General features: G+C 41.5%; 1 protein-coding gene across 1 annotated transcript; it reads right to left on the bottom strand.

Moving 5' to 3' along the window:
- Positions 1–809: 809 nt before the first annotated feature.
- On the bottom strand, positions 810–19412 carry LOC122622315. Its single transcript, XM_043800690.1, has 5 exons — positions 19322–19412; positions 5942–5986; positions 4231–4277; positions 3901–4167; positions 810–3839 (listed from the first exon to the last, which is right to left on the bottom strand). The coding sequence occupies exons 1-5, from the start codon at positions 19410–19412 to the stop codon at positions 810–812; spliced, it is 3480 nt and encodes a 1159-aa protein (XP_043656625.1).
- Between the last annotated feature and the right edge of the window lie 2390 nt (positions 19413–21802).

The following is a 21802-nucleotide window of genomic DNA, read 5'->3' as shown; positions in this document are numbered from 1 at the left end:
TTTAATATTATGGCCATTTCAAGTGCAATGTAATTCCAATCGGATTCTACTTGTCCTTGCGAGTGGGAAATTTGATTTTCTTGCAAATGCAGTCAGCAGCAATGGTAAAAATATTTAAATTTCGACTGATTACATGATTGGTGACCTTACCAAAGATTTATATTAGAGCTGGAAAACGCAAAGCCAATGGATTTATGTCAAGGCGATCGTGGAGTCTCTGTTGGGCTCTTGGGATTACCCAAGCAGACATATTGCGAGGCCAGCTAGTGCCAGTAATAATGGTTTAATCAGTTAGCTAGCCAATAACCATCCATTCCCAATCTCAAAAGTAATACGCTTAATCTTTTTGTTTACATTTATTTGTAGTTTATTAAGTTTAAATAAATATTTACAAACAGACAGCAAGACATACAGATTGTTCAAATAGATCGCTCCTACTGGATGCTGGTTGGAGAGTGTTCTCGTTCGTTAATACTACTAGGCAGTAAGAAACTAATTTAATACAACTCTCGATTAAACTTAAACGGAAACTGCTTGGCTAGGCATCAGGAACCACCAAGTCTATGCCTGTTTTGGGCGTGGGAGTATTTCAGGGGTCTCATCGTCGAGTATTTCGATTACATATTTACAAACTAATTGCTCAATTGCATTGGCTAAACGAAGTCGATTAACAAGTAACTGGTTCAGAATCAAAAATGTTTAGGAGGTTTTAAATTAAAGAAATTCAAACTGAACTGAAATGGGGGGAGTGGAGTTGACTAAAGTTAGGCATTAACTCGCAAGGTCTAGGAACCGCCACCGCCCTCGCTCTATCGCCTGCTGCTGAACTTGGACGCCAGCGAATATAATGACTTGAGCAGCTCCAGGGCCCTGCGGTCCGAGTTGACCTCCAGCAGAGGGGCCGTCGTCGTCGTGGTCTCCTCCAGATCCTCGACGCGTATTTCGAACTTGGTGGTCTCCTCGTAGCTGCCCGCCCCCAAAACTGTTGTGGTGGGCAGATCCGTGGTTGTCGTATAGCCAGGCGTGGTACTGGTGAAGAAGTCGGCTGCGGCGGCACCACCACGTCGGAATGTAGTCACTGGGATGCGGTTGGTGGTGGTGGTCAACCTCTGCCGGGAGGTCTTACCTCCAGCAGGTGTCTTGCTATCAATATCGATAAGTGCGTTGAGCAGGTGCTTCCGGCTTCTCTCTAGCGCCTTGCCATTGTGGTCATCGCAGGTCTGGATGAGCAGCAGTAGCAAGCTTAGGACCTGGCGATCGTGCTCCGCTTTTGCCATGACGTTGCGTAGGTGCAGTGCCTCCTGTTCGTTGAGGCCACCGAACAACTTGTTAGCAATCCTCTGCAGCCCACTACTGGAAGGCAGTGCATCCCTGGGAATGTCGTAGCTGCGGAAGATGTCCTCCCACTCGTAACGAGATGGCGTGGCTGTGGTTACCCTGTAGGCAAACGGTGATGCTGTTGTGGAAGTGGACGTTGTGGTGCTGCTAGTGGAAGTTCTTTGCTCCTTCATCAGACCATCGTTGATGGTTAGGGGATCGAGGAAGTCCGTTTGCGACTTGAGTGCCCATGGATGCTCAGTGGGCTTGTGGGTTGTAACTAGCTTTTGAGGTCTAGCATCCTTGAGCAGATCGTTGCGAGACTTTACAAATGATTGAGTTTGCTGTTGCTGCAGAAACTCCTCGCCGGAATCCTGACTTGGCGGCGAAAGCTCTCCAGAGAATTCCAAGCCGCGATTCGTGCTACCTTCATACAGCTCAGTGGTGGTGGAGAACTCTGGAGCCAGAGTGGAATCGAATTTGTGGTTTATTTCCGCTGCAATGCTGTTCGGTGTAGGGGTGGTCGCGTCTGGCAATCCCTTGGTGGGCAGATAGTACTTGGCGGTTCCATCGCTGAAGAGCGACCGATCCGTTGTGGTTACGGGCTTAAAGTTGGGAGTTTTTGGTGGCTCCGTAGGGTGAGCTCGAGCAGCAAGTTCCGCACGAAAAGTAGCTGGGTTATCAAGATAGCTGGACAAAGCGTTGGAGAAGATTTGAGCGATCTTACGAGTCTCGGGCTTATCCGCCAGGGCCCCAATGGTGGAACCAGTGCTGCCAATCTGAGGGAACTGATCATATTTTGGTCCCGCTTCGGACTGGGTTCCGTTTGCCTGATTAGAGAGTAATCCGGAACTAATATCCGACTGGCCAGCACCACGACCTTGCGCTGACTTCAGGCCAAACAGATTGCTGTACTTCTTCACGGTAGTATCACTCAGAAGACTCTTCTTGATGTCGTCCGCATTGTCACTAATGGCTGGAGGATTCTCCGAAGTGGTCAGTAGAGCAGTGGTGTCCGATGGCTTGATAGTTGGAAGTGGTGGTGGCTTCACGGATAGCTTGGTTTGAACACCGGTTTTGTCGACCTTCTCCGACTTATCCTTTTTACTCAGGGAATTAATAGTTTCATTGTGCTCTTGTGCAAAGTATTTGGCAAATGATACAAGGGCATCCGGACCGGAGGAAGGTGGAATCTCCAAGCCAACTCTAGCGGGAGCTGCCGCCGCTGCATTTAGCTCCACGTCCTCGAACTGATCTTTCAAGAGATTCATTGTTTTCAGCATATCCTGCACATTGCGGTAGACAGACTCTTCTTTCACAGGATTGGGGGCGAACAACAGAACATCCTCTCCAGCTGCACCGCCGGCATTGTCTCTTGGCGACTTTCCACTCTTGGGCAGATAAGTTGGACCGCTACTAGCGGCCGATGGTGAAGGAGTAGTTGGCAAATAATCCCGACTCTCGGTGGACTTCGACGGGGATCGGAACTCGCCGGAACTGGCCACATCATAGTGATGGCGCATGCCAATGATAACTGGCTTGAACGTGCTGCCTAGTTCGATACTGGCACTAGCGGTGGGCTTGAGCTTTGGAGCCGTAGAGGATTCAATAAAAATACCAGAGCTGGCACTTCCAAATCTGTGGGGATTGGGTGTTGTGGCCACATGACCACCCTTGATATAGTTTAGTTTACCCTCGGTGCTCTTCGATTTAACCAAACTGGGCACAGTGGGGGTGTAGAATGGCGTGGATTTGCTGGGCTCTAGCCGACGCACGGTGGAATGACTTCCGGTAGAATAGTGAGCTGTGGTTTGTGGCACAGATCGGGTGGAATGAGCTTCAAAGAACTCGGGCTTTTCCTTGGATTGGCCGGGAGTTGGCTTTTCCCTCTCTTTGCTGTGTTCCTCACTTCCACTGTAACGATGCTGTCCCCGCTGTCCATTTCGAGCTCTTTCAGTGGAGACTCCTCTTTCCTGGGAGGCAACTGGAGTCCTGTTACGAGCGGGTTTTAAGACCGTGATGTCTTCGTTACGATTTGGGCTGTTCTCCTTATTGGTTCTCCGCTTGCCGGAACCGCTAACAAATGAGGAGCTTTCCGCTGTTATCTGACTTTCGTGATCGTTACTATTGTTATCGATGCTGGGGAGAACCTTTCGCTGCTTCTCTCCAGACACATCATCAAAGTCCACACTCTCCACTGAGGCGGGAACATCTTCCGTGGAATCGATACGTCTGTCGGGATTGGCTCGCGGTCCAGACCTTCCCTGCCCAGCAACTGGGATGACTTTGGGCTTTATGTTTAGCCCTCCACCCACGATATTAAAGCCCTGCACGGGAACAGAAGGACGCACGCGATGCACTCGCTGCTTGTTGAGGATCTCTGCACTCTCTGCGTAATAGCCCGAGGATCCCAGGCAGTTAACCTTGAACCACCAGTCGCAGGTGAGCTCGCTCTGCTGAAAGATCGTGCCGTTAGGGCAGAGGAAAGAGATCTTACGGCCCTCCTCACAGATATGGAAGACCTAGGGAAACAAGAAGAGTTAGTTAATTTTTCATATTATTGTAACATACTTATTATTTTACCTGGCAATCGGTTTCCATATCGGCAAAGTAGCCGTTGCCATATGAACGGCAGCTGAACGAGGTCTTGGGAATTCGTGGGTAGATGGGAAAGTCGATGCCCGGTCGCCCAACAACTCCTTGGTACACCTCGTAATCCACATCCTCATCAGAAGCACGTTTCTTCAAGTGGTGCTTGTGTTCGTTACAGTTCGTATGGGCTTCAAAGCGTTCCTCCTCGAATTGAGTAGCACCCGTTTGCTTGGCCAATATCCGAGCTGGAGTTCGATACTATCAAGCAAAAATAATGTATAATTATAGTTATGCTTAGAATAGAAGTTGAATTTAGCATACCTTTGATTCTGCGCTTGTGTAGCCAAGGAGTACCAGTACCATTATAGCTGCAATTCATAATATTTTTATTATTATGTGGTTTACTTGCATGCTTTTTTGTATATACATAACCATAACAATAACCATATATATGTATATAACCATAACTTAATAAATAATAATAAATAATAAACTTTCTATATAAAATAATATTTCGTAAAAATCCCCAAAATCATCAGCTCCTACTACACTTATATACAATGATATCATGCTTATCTCAAAGCTGGAACGCACGATCTCAAAAAAATAAGGAATTCTTTTATTGAAGCTTTTCGTGCTGAACAGCAATTATTTTCTTTATGAATAGACTTGTTTGGCCATTTTTCCATGAATTCTCTAGCAGTGTTTAGCTAATCCGCTCTTCAGGTTTCGATACCTCTTCTTGATTAGAATGTCTTCTTGTTGGTGAGTTCACAGACCTTGACTTTTCCACTTAACTGAGATGGCAGACTTTGCCAAATTACACAAGAGTCGACTACTGGGACTGGGTCTGGCTGGAAGTGACTGACCTCAGGCCCCCTCGAAATGCAAAATTAAAACTTTAAAGCATAAAAACAATTAAAGAAAGACACAAAAATAAAAAAGTAATGATCAACTGCGTCTTAAGTGCGGGCCGGCAGAGGAAGATGTCAGCCGCAGTGGCTTATTGAATAACCAAAATAGCCACCAGATTCAAGGCCCACTTTCTGCATAATCACAGCGATTAAGTGAATCATCGGAGAAGACCCTCTGAAAATTTGGTCGCGGGTGTTGCTGTTGTTATTGCGATTTCTGCCTTATTCAAATTAAACAATTGCCCATAATTTGTGCCCGCTGATTGGCAATCGGGCTCAAATTTGAACGGCCACCTCATCAACCATACGCCACGTTGTACGCGCATCAATTTCGGGTCTGTCCGATCATTTCGATTGGGTTCGTGATCCTCGCAGCTGGATAGTCTGCCCCCTTAATTGAGAGGTGCTGTCGATGGGCGCGTAATTACTCAAAGACCGAAAGGCCCAAAGAAGATTGCCGGCCATTGTTGGTTTTATTCGGCCGCGAGATGAGCTGTCACTTATGCCCACTTGGCATCTGGGTCTCGGCCAACACGCCCGTCCTAATGAGCCGTTAATAATTGCTTTTCCCAGGCGCTCCGCCGACTTGGCCGATCCATTAATTCAAATCAAAGTCACATTTAATCTGAATCCGAATCTGAACTGTGTCTTGGAACCCCTTTTTGTCGCACGCCAAGTCAGCCTAATAACGCAAACGAAGACGGTTCACGAAAGCTGGCCAAGACAAAGAACCATTAACGCAGTCTCGGCCGCTTTGCAGCCCACGCTTGGCGGCATACGCACATTCATCAACCACTAGCCGGTTATCTATGATGGGAAAATTATGAAATGACAAGGTCAAGGATGTTGTCAAATCTCAGAATGCTTTCATTTGCCGAATAATTTAAATGAACAATCAAATATTTGTATATTAATTAAAATTAAAAAATTTTGAAATTTTAAAATATAAAAATTTAAAAGATGAAAAACTAAAAAATTAAAATTTATTTAGATGGAAGGATAAGGGATAGCACTTCATCTCTGATTAAACTATTTAGGAAAATGGATAAACTTATTTGCACTTCAGCACTTGATCTCTGATTAAACTAGCTATTTTAGTTGAGACCTCTTGAACTTACCGCACAACAAGAGCTGCGTGCACCGCATTTTGTATTTGGAATTGCCTGAAAGAAGCAGAGATACAAATTTTTAGCTAGTTAACAAAATTATGAATATTTATTGCACAAGATCGTGGGAGATGCCAAAATATAAGTAAGAAAGAAACGGCGAAATAATTATTGTCGAAAACACGTACACCCAACAAGGCGCCTTATTGGGTAATAGAAATTATACGAAAACAACGGCAGAAATAATAATAAATGTACTCTGCGCTTGCACAAATCGGCGGAGAAGAGTTGTCAAAGTGCCGAAGAAAACAAACAAAGCGCAGAAGGCTCTCAGCGATTGCATAATCGGTAGACGCCCACAAACGCATGCAGAAATTTACGGCGGACCGTTAGATAGATCTGTTCGCATATATACGTAGATATTTTCGAGGAGCAGAGAGTAAAATATGAAGATTCGCACCGTGAATTTGGTCCGAGTGCCGTGTACCACAGGGTATATGCGCAATAAATTATTCCATTTTAGGCTGACCCAGTCGAAGTCCGATTGCGCTCTGGGCTTCCCAGGAGCAGATGTCAGGCGCCGGCCAGGAGTTATTCAGTTAGTCTGCCATTCATTCAGGCAGTCAGTCAGTCAGTTAGTGAGGCAGTCAGTCAGTTCCCCAAGACATTCACTTCGCTACGGGTATACGTTAGTGGTTTGCTTCCGTCAGCTCGATTTTGCAGCTGTTGTCGCTGCTGTTCCCGTAGTTTCTGTAGTGTTTGTAGTTTCTGCGTACTTTGCATAATTTTAGATAATTGTTTTAATTTGCACAACAGCAAACAATATCAAAACTGGGGGAGACACCAGCAAGAGCCAGAGAGATCAGCACTAAATCAATTTAATCACTTTCAATGGTTTGGGTAATTACCCAAACGTCAGACAATAGATCTGTTTTCTTTACGTAACGCGGCCATATTCAATAACAATGCAAAATCGAACAGAATCTTGAAATTTCATTCAATGCGAACATAAATTTAAATTTAAATTAGCTGCAGTTGTTTAAGATTACGAAGATTCTGCTTTTATGCTTTGTCTGCTGGATTTTTTGATTGCCGAAATGCTTTTTGTATTTAAATCTCTTGATTGCCTTGGCGAGGTTCTCGGCGCCCAGTGGCTGTTTGCACAAAATATTCTCACACCTAAACTTAATTTCGTCAAAATAGCGTAATGTTGGTACACAACATGAAATTGCTGCAGTAACATTACTAATACCATGTACATACAAGGCTTGGCATTAAAATTTCATAAAATTTGTAAAATTAGTCGATTACCCAAGCGATCTGTTAAAGTTCAAGTCGTCTGCACAATTTTTATTTCAATTCACGATTCTCGATTTGCAATTACGCGAATCAAGAGTTTGTCATTGTCAAGGCTTTGCCAAATCGAATGAAATTGCCTTAAGTGGCGATTAGTTTGCGAAGGTCGAAACGGATTGGTTCACCCGAGAATTCATCTAATAGTCGTATTTATAAATTACTATTAATGAATTAGCTTCATCAATAAATTATGTTTCTTGCCGCCACTTCCTCTCAACGGATTCATTGGATGATATCAATCAAGTCGTTTCAACCATAATTCATAAGAAAGCGACGCAAGAAAATCAATCATCTTAGGTGGCAAAAGTGTGCCTGAAAAGTGTTCAATAACAACAATGACAAATAAGGAAGTTTCGCCGCCAAATCATTATCATCGGTGCAACAAAAAGTGTCAACGCGATGGTAAAAGCAGGTGTTGTGCCAACACAAAAAATACAGAGAAACAATAAAATAATAAGCTAGCGCCAGTTAACTACTTAAGGCTGAGGTTGCATTTTCCGCGCTTTGCCGAGGGTCTCCGCAATCAAATTTTAGTTCCGCCTTCAACACATGCACGTCTCTCCGGGGAGACAGGGAGACAGGGAGGTGGGGATCCGGAGAGCTCGGGAGGGGACTTTAAGATGGATGGATGCGCCAAGGATCGATGCATCCAGCGATTGCCTGGGTCGCTTTCGCAGACCCAACTGTGCTGGGGATTTTCGAGGGGCACACTCCTCGCATTGCAGCCAAATGTCTGTTAAATCGTTTTAACCTTTTTGTCAAGTTGCCGCTTAACCTTTACGGTTGCTGAGCTGACATGAAGGAAGCATTTGTTTTTTCCGCAGCTTTTTTTTTGTTGTTTTTGCGCTTTTTGCCGCATTGTGTTGTGGCAAAGTGTTGAAACACAGAGCATAGAAACTAAGGCAACGCCAAGCTGCTGCTTCTCCTGCCTTTTTCCCGTCGACCACATGTCGTATACTTGTTATTTGAAGTTTTGACTTATTTGTTTTGGCTGTTCGCGCTGTTGGATTGCGGCGGCTTATCTGCCCGGCTGCCTTGCACTGGCTCTTGTGTGGCCTTCTCCTTCAGCGATCATGAATAAATGGGTTTTATTTTATATTATTTGAAACTCGTGTGCAAGCGAAGTTTAGGAAAAATTTCACCTTTACCGATACTCATTATGAAACGGCTGACTCGCCTTGCCGGCCATTCCTGTTGGGAAAAATTGCATAAAGCCAGCGCATCTTCAATCGAAGCCACCACGATTAACACAGCAGACTAAGGAAAATCTAAAACTTGATTGCCGCTTTTTGTTTGCGCAGCGCGATTGGGAGTGCCGTGCAGGTGTGGATGGATATGCTGGTCATTTGGCTAATGGTGGGAGAGAAATTGTCTGCCGACGCAAAAAGCCATTGGCATCCTTGGGAATAAACCAGTGAGTCACGAACTTGAACGTTCTGGTAATTCCATAATTTATTTATGAAAGTATATATGTATACACTTGCTTCAACAGCACGTCTTCCACTTTCCTGACTAAGTCATTTGTTTTTCGGTGTTAGTCTTCGAGTTCAGCAAATGTTATGCAAATTTCTAATAATTAATCACCGGAATGCTACCTACAATGTGCTATACATATATTCTGTCATATTATTTAAACTAAACCGAACCTGAACTAAAACCACCCATAATTAAAATGTTAAACAGTTCAAATGGCTACGTATAGTTGTTTTGGCCTGAGCTTTTTAAAATGAACTGTGTGAAAAATGTCATTATAAATGCACAAAAGTTTTAGCCGAGCAAATCACTTGGCTCTGACTGGTTCCCAGGCAAATATTTTGAAAGTGCTTTTGTGCATTTTGTTTATTTATTTAACAACAGATTTGGCAAGCATCATTTGTTGATATCTTTGTTGTTTCTAAATCTCTTTCGTGGTGGGCAATTAAAACCATATCTTATATTGGCACATCCGAGCGATGAAGATAATTTTTCGGGAGGGCCCCAAATAAGCCCCATTGTGATTTGCGTTTTGAGACTAGTTTTCCTTCTTCGCGCTTTTCTGACCCATAAATCATCCGAATGATGTGCGTTTTCATATTTGCATAAAGTTTCGTGGTGTACAAACACTCGTAATTGGATTACCGAATAAATATTTTTCGCTGTCCGTTCAGGTACCTGCACCTCCGCTTTGAATGACACATGTGCTCCGAAAAAAGATTCGGGACCTGAGCAATAATACGTACATATATCAAAGTGATTTGCCCCAGCTCAAGTGAAAAATGTATGACTTGATTTGAGTTTGAAATATATTTTTGGGTAAACAATTCATCATTCACAGATCGTACGATGAATTTACGACACAACATGTACCCGGTGACATTTTGTTTGGCGAACAATTAATCACAAACTATTTAGTTATACCCATATCATCTGTGCACAAGGAACAATCGCTAAAAAAAAAACCCAAGTGTGAATGTGCGTCGGATAAGACATGTAAATTTTGCAACAACCAGACTTTTTGTTGAGCATTTTTTAAAAGTCGTAGCCCCCGAGATACAAGATAGCCAACCAGACTGCGGCTGCGTCTGAGGATGCTTCTGACGCGATGCTGATGCAGATGCATTGACCTACGTGTCGCTGATGCACGCAGACATTAGCGTGGTAGCAATTATTGCCACTGATGTTGTTACTCTTGCGGCAACCTCACAGTTTTTGGGCCCCCAGTTCGCCCGAAGGGGCTCTGCATCAGTTGCTTTTCATAGCCGCCAGAGTTCGACGTGCTAATAGATTTTAAGGTCGAATGCAATCATTTCGGCTGCCGCTGCTGTGGGCTGCTTTTTCCCCCTCCGATACAATTTTCGGCCGCTTTTTGCCCAAAAATTCTTGTGCATTTCCGTACAGCGTTTTTGTGTGGGCCACTCATTTGCAATTTGCGTGGCTTTGGGGCGAGAATGAAGCGAAAAAAGAACAGAAATACACTGGCGGTCGGGGGCACAGCAGAAGTCACTTTGACGCTTCGTGGCAGCCGCCTGTCAACTGCTTCACACTTGCCCCATTGAGGGAGAGTCGGAGCTTGGAGCGCATTCATGTGCCTAGGCTTAAAGGGAACTCAATTTGTTTGGGCCGAGCAAATCGCTGGCGATTTGTAAGGCAGCGAAAAACATTTAGCGCCAAATGGGTAGATGAGTTTTATATTATTTTTTTTGTGCTCCGCTATTTACGTTGCGCCCCAGCAATTTTTCATGCAAGAGCTGCCGCGGGACTGGATCTGCCATCGGCATCCCGCCGATGTTAATAGCTAGCCCATTTCGTGGTAATTTTCAAGCAGCCCCAAATGTTCGAGTGGGCAGTGTTTGATGCTACTTAATTATCGGTTAAAAATAGTTGTATTGTTTGTTCAGAAGTCTGACAGATCATAAAAAGCTGTTGTAATAACGAAAGTACCGCTCACACTATGCTTAACTAGCATTATACCATTAAAGCCGTCAAGGTAAGTGCAGAGTTTCGGGTTACAACGCCATGACGAAGGGTTGGGGCCTTAGCCGGAAACGCGAGAATTCGGATCTCTTGGAACTTAAATTCCGATTTATATTTCGAATCTTTATTGCATATCAAATATCTTCTAGCCAAGTAAATCTAGCTTTAATGGACAAACGGAGCAATAATAGTCTATAAAAAACTTTATTCATGTCTTATATTGTCATCATTTTAATGACTATTCTGGCCCATAAAAAATACATTCAATAAATGTCAACAAGATTAAGCATGACTTCAGCAAAAAACTTGATTTCAAATTGAGTAAACAAAACTGATTCATATACAGAACATCCCAATGGCGATAACTGTTAAATAAATGTGAATAACTGAATAAAATTCAAACGTCAATTATTGAACCTTAAATTAATACTCAAACAAGAGAGAACGCTTTCTTCAAGTTCCCCGACTATCTGATACCCGTTACTTAGCTAGTGGAAGTACGAAGGAAATCATTTATATTCCTTCTGCCTGTTACATACTTTTTAACGAATCTAGTATACCCTTTTTACTCTACGAATAACGGGTAAAAAAATGTAATGAAAACCGGTTTCAAATTAACCACCTAATTTATTTTTAACTTCGAGATGGTATTTCAAAACAAGAGAGAACGATATAGTCGAGTTCCCCGACTATCTGATACCTGTTACTCAGCTAGTGGAAGTGCAAGGGAAAGACTTCAACATTGACCGTTTTTGGCGGTTTGTGGGCGTTAAGTTTTTTGGCAAATCGAGAGACTAACAAAAATGTAAAAAAATTTCAAAACATTTTTCAAAAGTGTGGGAGTGGCGGTTTGTGGGCGTGGCCAATAAATTGTTTGCAAATCGATAGAAACTTACAAGGCCAAAGAAAAACTATCAAAACATTTTTCAAAATGGTGGACGTGGCAGTTTTGGGCGGTTTGTGGGCGTTAGATTGGTCGTGGCAACATTGGTCAACAAACGTGCGCTGCGTCCATGTCTCTGGAGTCTGCATACCTAATCTTAACTTTCTAGCATTTATAGTTCCCGAGATCTCGACGTTCATACGAACGGACAAACAGACGGACGGACAGACAAACGGACATGCCCAGATCGACTCGGCTATTGATCACGATTACGAATATATATACCTTATATGGTCGGAAACGCTTCCTTCTGCCTGTTACATACTTTTCAACGAATCTAGTATACCCTTTTACTTTACGAGTAACGGGTATGAATATTTATTTATTTATTGAACATGTTTGCCCTTTGATTAAATTAATACTCTGACGTTACAGAAAACTGGTTGCAATTATAACCACCGATTTCGTTTTTGTGAAAGTATTACAAAAAAAATATGTATTATGTACGCCTGAAGATGAACTAAGCGCAATCCGGTTCGGTTCATCTATGTTGCCGATCTCCCAATTCCTTTAATGCCACCTTCAAGTCCGCCAAGTCGGTGTGTCATCGATTGAAGGCACACATGCGGAAATGAATCCCCCGCCAGTGGTCACATAGCAATAGAGTTGTCACCGAGAAGATATATAACTTTCTGTATGATGTGCTGAGTTTTCACTAAAAGCCGAAAATATCAAAATATAACAACTGAAAACGCCGCCTAGCCAGTTCCAATTGCTATGAGGCAACCAACGGGACGCGAGCTGCCAAGCGCAATTTATGACAGCCTAGGCGGCATCAGACACGCCGTCAACAATTGCAGCAGAAAACCAGTAGCACCAAACACCAACAACTAGCGAGCCAAGTCGAGCGGCAATTAATAAGTAATTGCTGTTGACGTCGTCGGTAGTTGCCACAACAGCAGCAGAAATTGTTGCACGTCGAATTCGTTCTTTTGTTTGGCTCGATTTGAAGATTACGCATATTTGGGTCAGCGTTTGTTATCAGAGCCCCATGTATTTATGTCACCTGGTTAAATAATCATCTCCTGACTTAATTACAGCCAGCAACAATGGCCAATTTTATATGAGCCAGTGGGGCCGTGATGCTTTTTTTTCGTCGTGCTTTTCCTCCTCGATTTGGCCTTTTTGTGATTGCTTCAACTTGCACCCATCTTCATGCAATCACATAGTGCACATGTGTGTTGGCCTACAGCAACCAAGATGCGAATTAGTTGCTTATTGTTCGGAGTAATTGTTTCTTGTTTGCCTGATATCGCGTAAATGAAAGTCACTTTTGATTTGGATTTTGTTATGATTTCGTTGTTCGCTTAGAGTGTCAGTGGCGGAAAATGAAAAAGTTCAAGCGGAAATCACAGAGAAAATTATTTTTTTGTTTGGTTTATGGTCTGAAAATGTAATCCGAAGCCGCATTTACATGGGATTAGTTCATTGCTGAAAGCACGATTCTTGAGTATTCCCTTCGAACTTACAACAAAAGAGTCAAGCAACGAACTTGACTTTGGCACGACAAAACAAACGCTTTTGTTGCCATTGCGTCTTCTTGCCATTTTCAAGCGCATGGCATTTTCAAGCGACAAGTTTTAAAAATATCAAGTGTTTTTCCCGTGTTGTTTTTGAGTAACAAAACATGATTATGACTGTTAAAAACTCTCGTCATTTTCTTGTCTTCTCTCACCCGATTGTGCTTGAAAATATCAAACGATATTGAGGGATCTGTTTCCATTTATTTGATTTATTATATTGGTTTTTAATGGTAAACATGTAAGGTTAGCGACTCTAATTGGCTGTCAGCGGTTGGAATTCAATGAATGTTTGATATTTATACCAATTTGTGAGTGTTGCCTACTTCAGTAGTGTGCAGATGATGATTATTGACGCTGTATTCCTCTTTATATTTATTGGTAATGATAGAGGCATCGCCAAAGTACTTTTAATGGCGAAATACTAGTGGGAATTATTTTCGGCTATAAACGTATTGCCCGACACCTTTGTGAGAACGGCACTTTTGCATTTTAGCCTTGTCCGACACCTCCCATTAGTGTCTTCATATTTTATTTGCTTTTTTATGAATCAAAAGCAAACCAATAACTTGTTTTTTAGTCGTAATCGCGAAGAATCAAATGGGCATCCTTAGCGCGAGCCACATGATATCACTCGCTCAAATTAGATCCTTCCAAAGACGTAAATAAAACACTGAAGTGATTCAAAGATTGTAGAATCAGGTTCTTAAGAAACTGTAAAATCTCGAATTAATTAGACAGGTATCAAATCTTAGATGAAAAGAAATATGCGTAAAAAGAAAGCGCGAAACTTGTTCTGCGGCTTTATGACTGGAAAAGCATTGCTCATTTTTATTGTTTACCCAATGAATGATAAACATTCAAAATTAAGATTATTAGGTATTTAAGCGAAATTAAAGAAGTTGGGAGCTTAGCCCCAAACAAATATTATCTTATTTGTTAAGCTTCCAAAAGATACTCAATGCAAAATAATAAAATGTTTATGTTTAACTTACTCTTACTTATTCTCCATGCAGTTCACCTTAGACCATGCTGACCAAAATGCCATTCAAGTGACAGCCCTAAAATGGCCTAAACGTAGCATGTCAGGCCATGGAGGTCAGCATCTTGGTCTGACATTTAGCACCCCTCCTGAATGGCCATATATTTTAAGCTATAAACGGCTATGGCTATATCTGGCCGGATGTTTTTCATTAAAGACTGACGAACGCTACGCAATTCGCAACGCACGTGGTCTTCATCAACTGCTAGCACTTGGCCGCTGAAGGAATATAATAATCATATTTAAAGTCGTGATGTAATTGAATGGTTTACGCATTCCGCTAAATAACTATTATTAGTGAAATGATTGATTTCGATAAATTACAGCTACATATGTACGATCTTGAGTTAAAGACATTATTTTATTTTAACACTTCAGCAAAGTACCGTTGCAAAATTCACACAATTCCTTTGATAAGTTCAAGTTTGTTCTTTTTTTTTTCTATTTGCTCACGAAAAAACTTGACAAATGGGCTATTTATGGAGCACTCAAGTGAACTAGACTGACATTTTGCGAGATGATAATAAAGACTAAAAAAGTGGCCTTTTTGGTTAGGGTTTTTTTTTCCTTTGAAGTTCGTTGTCAAAGTCTTTCAGTTTTTGCGGCAACCAAAATAAGCCCATTAAATGAACATAGTAAAAACTACCAAGAAAATTACGAATCGTAATATCAACTTCAAGCTGCAGAATACGTTAAAATCTTGATTTAGTAAAGATAAAAAGATAAAAGATGAAAAATACAGAAATATACAAAACATGAACATTATTTACACTTCATTAATCACTAAAGACAGGCCGCAAAAACAGCATTAGCAAAGCATCTTTGAGCGGCAACCATTGTAAGGTTGCTTGTTTTGTCTACAAGGAATCGTTAAATACTTTTACTCGTATCTTTCAGATGCGGCTCATTGGCTTTTCAGCGATGCGCACGCAGCGCCAGTTCACGCATCAACACTTGAATAGGACACAGGCTACACGAATTCAGCTTGTAGAGACAACGCTGCCCCAGTTGCTGAAGGGGAATCCTCGTATTCGGTATTGTTGCTTGAATGACTTTTTAATTTATTTGCCATTTCTTTCGCTTGCAACGTTAATGAGCAGACCAGACCAGACCAGACCAGAGTTGTCCAGAGCAGACCAACTTGGCCAGACCAGACTAGACCCCGGCTAAGACCCTAACAACAACACTCGCATTTTGAACTTTTATCTGGCCATCTGCAGACAACAACGGGCAAAATTATATTGTAGCATTTTGTTACATTTGAGGCAGCCGGCTTGCTTTTTTTTAGTTTTCGCCTGCCTTCGGCTCGTCTCCCCAGTCAACTTTAACCTCCTGCCACATAAAACAAAAGCAGACCTCCCCTATCTTCTCCCAGCCACCTCGATGTGTGTGGGTGTGTGGCTATGTGAAAGACGTTAAGTCACACATTTGGCCTAGATTTGTCTTTTCTCTTCGCCAGCCTTTCCTTTGTTCATTTGCGCCACGAGGCTGTACTGTAGAAGAAAATAAGAAACTGTGGCACCTCTTGACATTTTAAGCGCATTTCCCAATTCCTGCACTACTTTCTGGGGCCCTCTGGCCGAGTTGCTCACCCAGTAATCAGTAATCACAGGCTGAGCAGCAATCGAAATTATCTAACATAAAAATGTTGCAGCTGCGAATAGTGGTGTTTCTTTTGTCTATTTTTGGCCCAGCCCCCTCCCAAGGGTTTGTTCTTAGCGGGGCAGCTACCGCTGCCGTTTATCCTTGAACTGCGTTCTCAGACCCGCCAGCATTATCATAGATTCGTTAATAACAATGCCAAGTCGAGTCAACAATTGCGGTTGCAAATTTTGCAACACCAAATTTATGCAGTAAAAATTTGAAAACCAACAAAACAAGAAATCAAATGCATGCCAAAGGTTTTGAGGCTTTTAATTGACGTACTATTTATCTATCAAGCCAGCAATTTGCAAATTAATCATCAGCCAAAAGTCGCCTCGGGCATATTGCAGATTAAAGGAAATTGCTCGTCGTCTTGGCTAGAACCAATTAATTTTTACATTGATCAGTAATAATACAAGAAGCGACTCTTTAATATTCATGACTTTAAATCTTCCCAAGAGCCAACTTAATTAAGTTATTGGTCTTAATGGATTAATAAACTGCTGCAGATGGAAGCAGATTCAAAAAAATATATTAAATAACAGGAAATAAATTTGAAAATAAGAATCTTATAAAAAAAACACACATTTAAATCAAAGCCAAAAAAAAAAACCAACAATTATATAATTTTCTAGCTTTCATATTGGTACTACCACATAAAATAGTAAAGAGCTTATATTAATTACTTTCAGGCCTTGACAGTTAGTTAAATTGTATTCTTTTATTACTATTTCTTAAGGCGTAGTAAAGGTGCTAGTTATTTGAATAACTTATAAGAGCCATCATAAAGTGACCTCTCCATTATGCAGCCAACGCATTGAAACATTACCAACATCTTGGCATGCTGAATGTCCAAGAGTAGCAATAAAATTACGTGGAAAATGCATGCAATAAATCTAAGTAAGATAATGCTTAGTGAAAGGCACCAGATGGTGCGCACATAAGCGTTTTTGACCCATTCATGCGTTCGAAATGCGTTTGGCATTTTATTAGAAACCCCGAGCAATTGAGCTGTCGATCTGCCAAGCTATCGAAATTCTCATCTAGGTATTTTCAGACTCAAATCTTCTGGGCTCACTCACCTTTAAGCGGCATCAACATCATTGGCAATGCTCTGAATGTCAGTTTGTAAAACAGAAACACTCAGGTAAGTCAGGTTAGAAACTGTGGCAGCAACTCAATCTTCCACAGCTTCCTTTTTCGCTTTCAGTTTCGTGATTGAAGTAATATGGAGGTTTTGCCGTAAACTTATTTATGACAAAGTTTTCCGCTCTCCGACTGGGTTATTCGTAGCTTTTTGTTGTCTCGGGTTTCTTGTGAATATTACATAGATTGTTGCATATTATTCGTTATTGTTATGTATGTTGTCTCACTATGCTCGATTATTAGGTTTATTATTTGTTATGGGCTAGAGAGGGATCAGGTGGTAATGCACAGATATCACGATTCAGTTGATGTTTTCGGTAGTAGCACAAAATCACTTCAAGCTATTCTTGTCTGCACTATGAAGACGTCAGTAGGGCGAAAATACAGTTTGGTAATCTCAAGGAAAAAAGGTATCAGATTTGGGAAAAGTTCATTTACATGACATATGTATAACAAATAAACAAATTGGATATAAGTTTTTTATTTGCAGACTTAAGCTCGAAGTGATTTTTCTCTCTTGTTCGTGGGCTTATTTCTTTATGCTTGAAAACTTCACAATTGTTGCTAGAAATATAAGATCCTCTTTAAATATTATCAAATATTCACAAACGTCCTTTTAAAAACAGTTTTACTCCTTTAAAATTAAAAAAACGTTATCTAATATCTCAAGAGTGATGTTTCCGCACTAAAAGCACATTATATTTCTTAAATTTATCACATCAGATTGGTTGAAAATACAGTAAGAGCCAGAGCCAGACGAACAGAAGACGTCTTCACCCGTACGATATTCACATTTGAATGTTTCAATTGGCGGATGCGGCGTCCAACTTTAGTAGCTGAGCGGCCCGCAGACTCGAACTCTGTTTAGCGAAAACGCTCGCAAAGCCACCGCAAACACAGAAAAAGCAAAACCACTCGTCGCCGCCGAACCGGACGAACCTACCGTCTCGCAAAGATCGCTGCCACATCTTCCTCAATTCCCAAAGAAGCCCGAAGAGTGGCCTCAATCCAAAAGCAGCTGCAAAGCCAAACAAAAGCAGAGCGTCTCTGCGACCGGTCGGTCCAGCGATCAGCTGATCGCCGCGATCTCGAGAGGGGCGTTGGAGAACGAAGAGAAGAGCACAAATCTTCGGGTGCCGAAGAAGTTAACAGGGCCATATCGGCGGAAAAAAGCTTAACATTTCTGCTAAGGCCATGTAAATGCTGTGTTCGTAGCTGCTATCTTAGGAATTTAATCAGCGCATCTTGAGTGTGAAATTTGTCTATAACGTAACTTTTTTCTGCTTACTATTGAAGAGTGTGCTTTTGGCGCATATATGTATATGTATGTTTTTAGTTCCCAAGACAGAGGAACTATAATTTAAAAATATACAATTTTTTAATACTTAAGGTGATAAATAGTCAAAATTGATAAAAAATCTTATTATTTTCCCTTTCAGTAAAATGTTTTGAAGTCGCACCAAGTTGCGGCTACATATGCACAGTTTAAGTAATGCGATGTCAAAACCTATATGGAAGCTTCTGTAAACTAAATACACCTTTTAAACTAATTTTAGTAATATTTACTTAAGTTTTGTTTCCTTGTTCACCACTCGTATATATGTTTACACACATATGCATACACATCATTGCGTATACGTAATATTTGCAAGCACTGTAGTGATTTGATATTGAACAGGATTAGCCTCCCTTAAATTGTATTCCATAAATTGGAATCACTTTTAATCGATTTCCGTCAATCAGCAAGATGACAGCTTGAAAATCCATTAGCCTTTAATAAGGTAGGGGAAGCACTTGTAGGGCTTTCGGACTGGGAGCAGGGAAGTGGGTCCGGAATGGGCTGGTGAATCGTTAGTGAAGAGTTGGTTGATGGCTCCTTCGCTCGTGGAAGGCATAACAAACAAAATCGCAAATTAAAGATTCGAAATGCTCGCAGTGACGACTTTTTGACTTGAGGCGTTTCTTGGCATGTTTCTCGTCTTCTATTTTTTGGCCAGCCGCCAGACAATGGAATACAAGGGAGACAGCTGAAGAGTTGACAGTGGACAGTTTATATTATGATTTTGGGGCAGCGTCTTTGGGGCCCTCTAACTACCAACTCCCAGCCAGGAGTTGCATAATATCGTTGTTTGATTTTTGCTGAATTTATCTGCGTCTCTGTGGTTCGGATGCGACGGATGCTTCCTTCTGCACACGAAGGCAGATGCAGATGCCGATTCATTGCGCCTGCGATTATGGATTCGGTGTAGCAAAAATGCTCAAATAATGGCAGCCGCAAATATTCCCACGAATCTCCAGCCATGAGGCATCGAGCAGGCAGCAGTAGCTATCCAGCATTGGATCACCGCCAATTGCTGACGGTTCATGTAAAATTAACATTGGATTCTATGCGAAATCAGAAGTGATGGTCGTAATCACCATCCAGTGGCGCTTCTGCTGCTTAACGTGACTTTAATGGCGAGTTGATTCTGACTTCTAACTGGTTAGTTCCTTTCATTAAAAGATATTGACAATGCTTTGCGGTTTGCCCCTTGCAGACGACATTGAGTCTGGATCTTTTCTCATTAAAAATAGGAAAACGAGATGCAAGCGATGAAAATGAATTGCGCTGTAGATAACTAATAAACGATATGAAAGCAATAAAGCCATAACCTGACGTACCGAATAAACCTTCGATTTTCCGGTTCATTGCAGGACTGGTTCTGGTAGATCTAAGAATATTTCAATTAAAAATATTTCAAATAAATAACAAATATTACCCGGTGTTTAGTAAGAGCTTTTAATAACCAAATTATACCGATTCATTTATTAAAATAAAGGACAATTTCATTGGCCATAAAAAGATATCCTTGTATAAATCAAGGACCTAACCTTTTTGCAGGAAAAATCAACTCATTGCCACAACTAAATAAGTCTGTAAGCCAAACAAGCACACTTGGCAAATAAGAAGCCGCACAATACACACAAATCTTAACACTCCCTTAATGAAATTGTGCACATTGAGCAACAACCTTAAAAGGTCGTTTTTGCATTCTGTTGAAAAGTAATTCAGCAAGTTCGGCTGGTTTAAGTAGAGTCGAGAGCCCGGGCAAAGTGTCAAATCATTGTAGAAGTAACTAAGAAGCCATCTAGCCTATATTTAACCCCAAACTATCCATCACAGAAGCATGGGCCCTCGTGCAATTGCGGCGTTGCCTTTGCCTTTTGTGAATTGAAAAACCATTTACCTCCAGTTAATTTTAACGCCCGTTTTCTATGCCAACCCAGTTAGATTGCCACACAGTCGTCGAGTCGAAAACAAAAGCGAGAAGCAGCCGAAATACGTAATGCAAGCGATAATTATTGCCTACAGGCCCCCAAAAACCTCTCCGGACAACCACCAAAAGACCCCCCACCCAAAAAGAAAAAACACAGAAGCCTCCGTGGCCTAGTCGCGCAGCTGATTGAAAAGCAAAGAAGATTTGCATAGAAACGTGCGATTTTCGGCATGGCTAGAGGCCCCAATCGTCTCGGTCTCAGTCGTGCTGGGCAACCAAAGGTATCTGGTGGATACGCTGGGTGATGCACTCACACATGGCACTGTCAGCGTGCTCGCCAGCCTGAGAACAATACTAACTACCATCAATTACTCATTCATTCATGGCGTCATTCATTTGGCGTTCGGCATTTGACAAAAGCCTCTGTTTCCTCGCACAAATGTAGCCGCCACAATTTGTTGATTTAATCGTTCACTTTTTGGGAATCTCTGTCCTATTTTTTTAACTTTGTCTAATTCGCTCACATTCTTGGCCCTTTTCCATGTGTGGAGTCACTGAAATGATGTTATATGTGGCTGACAAGGGTGATTCTCATAGTTTTTTTTGGACTAAACCCACAAGGTCACTGCTGGAAACAGCCACATGATTAATAGGTGATGTTTTGAGTAGCTATGTTAAATGTTTTTATGAAAGAAAACTTATTTAACATCAGCTTTTATGTTCAGAATCCTTGAAAGGTTCTCAGACTTTCTTAATTTTTTGGAGCACATGTATTTACCTTGAAACCAAGGCGATGTGGAAATAATAGTGCTGTAGATAAATATACATCTTGCTTAAATATATCTTCACATTTATTTTTTAGCAATGGGCTATGCTCAACTCCCTGGTTATAGGGAATACACTTTTAAAGAATTATCTTTACAAGATTTTTAACAACAATTTTTAATAACAATTTATAATAAATAATTTACAAATTTGGTTAGAACGGCATTAGTATCGGTCATGGGCTGTCTGGAAAAAGCATTTTATCGCATTTCTGGTGCACCTATAGGTACACTGTATACAGTGCACAGTGGCTGATACTAAAAATCAAGAGTCTCGAAAAACTCACTAGTCAATAAATGACTTCAATTTATGTTTTTTGCAACACATATATAAGACGCATTCCATTAAAGCCGCAGATAAATCACAGTAAATGGGATAATACAATAAGGTTAGTTAACTAACCTGTTGGAAAGAATAGAACTCCAAACTCGCCAGTATTAAGTGCATCATCCATCCGGAATGTGAGCTAAACCAGATAGGCGAGTGAAAAGTAATGGTAATGCCTGAAATCTAAACTCCCGATCTTGCCTGTGCTTTGGTGGCCAATTTATCGTCACTGACAGCTGAACAAACGAAAGTGATATCTTAGCATTCGAACCTAGTGAACAATTGTGTGCTAATGACGAAAGACAAGCGGTTGGCCACCAGAGAAGCGAGCATGGGTACTTATTGCCTGGGTTGTGTCAA

The sequence above is a fragment of the Drosophila teissieri genome, chromosome 3R (assembly GCF_016746235.2).
Source record: "Drosophila teissieri strain GT53w chromosome 3R, Prin_Dtei_1.1, whole genome shotgun sequence".
NCBI classification, from domain to species: domain Eukaryota; kingdom Metazoa; phylum Arthropoda; class Insecta; order Diptera; family Drosophilidae; genus Drosophila; species Drosophila teissieri.
The sequence above is the reverse complement of the archived record's forward strand: the minus strand, read 5'-3'. Positions and strand labels throughout refer to the sequence as shown.

Coding starts and splice junctions, on each gene's coding strand:
- LOC122622315 (XM_043800690.1), bottom strand. CDS start 19,412: ATGTTAATTTTACATGAACCGTCAGCAATTGGCGGTGATCCAATGCTG. Junction 4,168..4,230: donor ACACAAGCGCAGAATCAAAG/GTATGCTAAATT, acceptor TTTGCTTGATAG/TATCGAACTCCAGCTCGGAT. Junction 3,840..3,900: donor ATATGGAAACCGATTGCCAG/GTAAAATAATAA, acceptor TTGTTTCCCTAG/GTCTTCCATATCTGTGAGGA.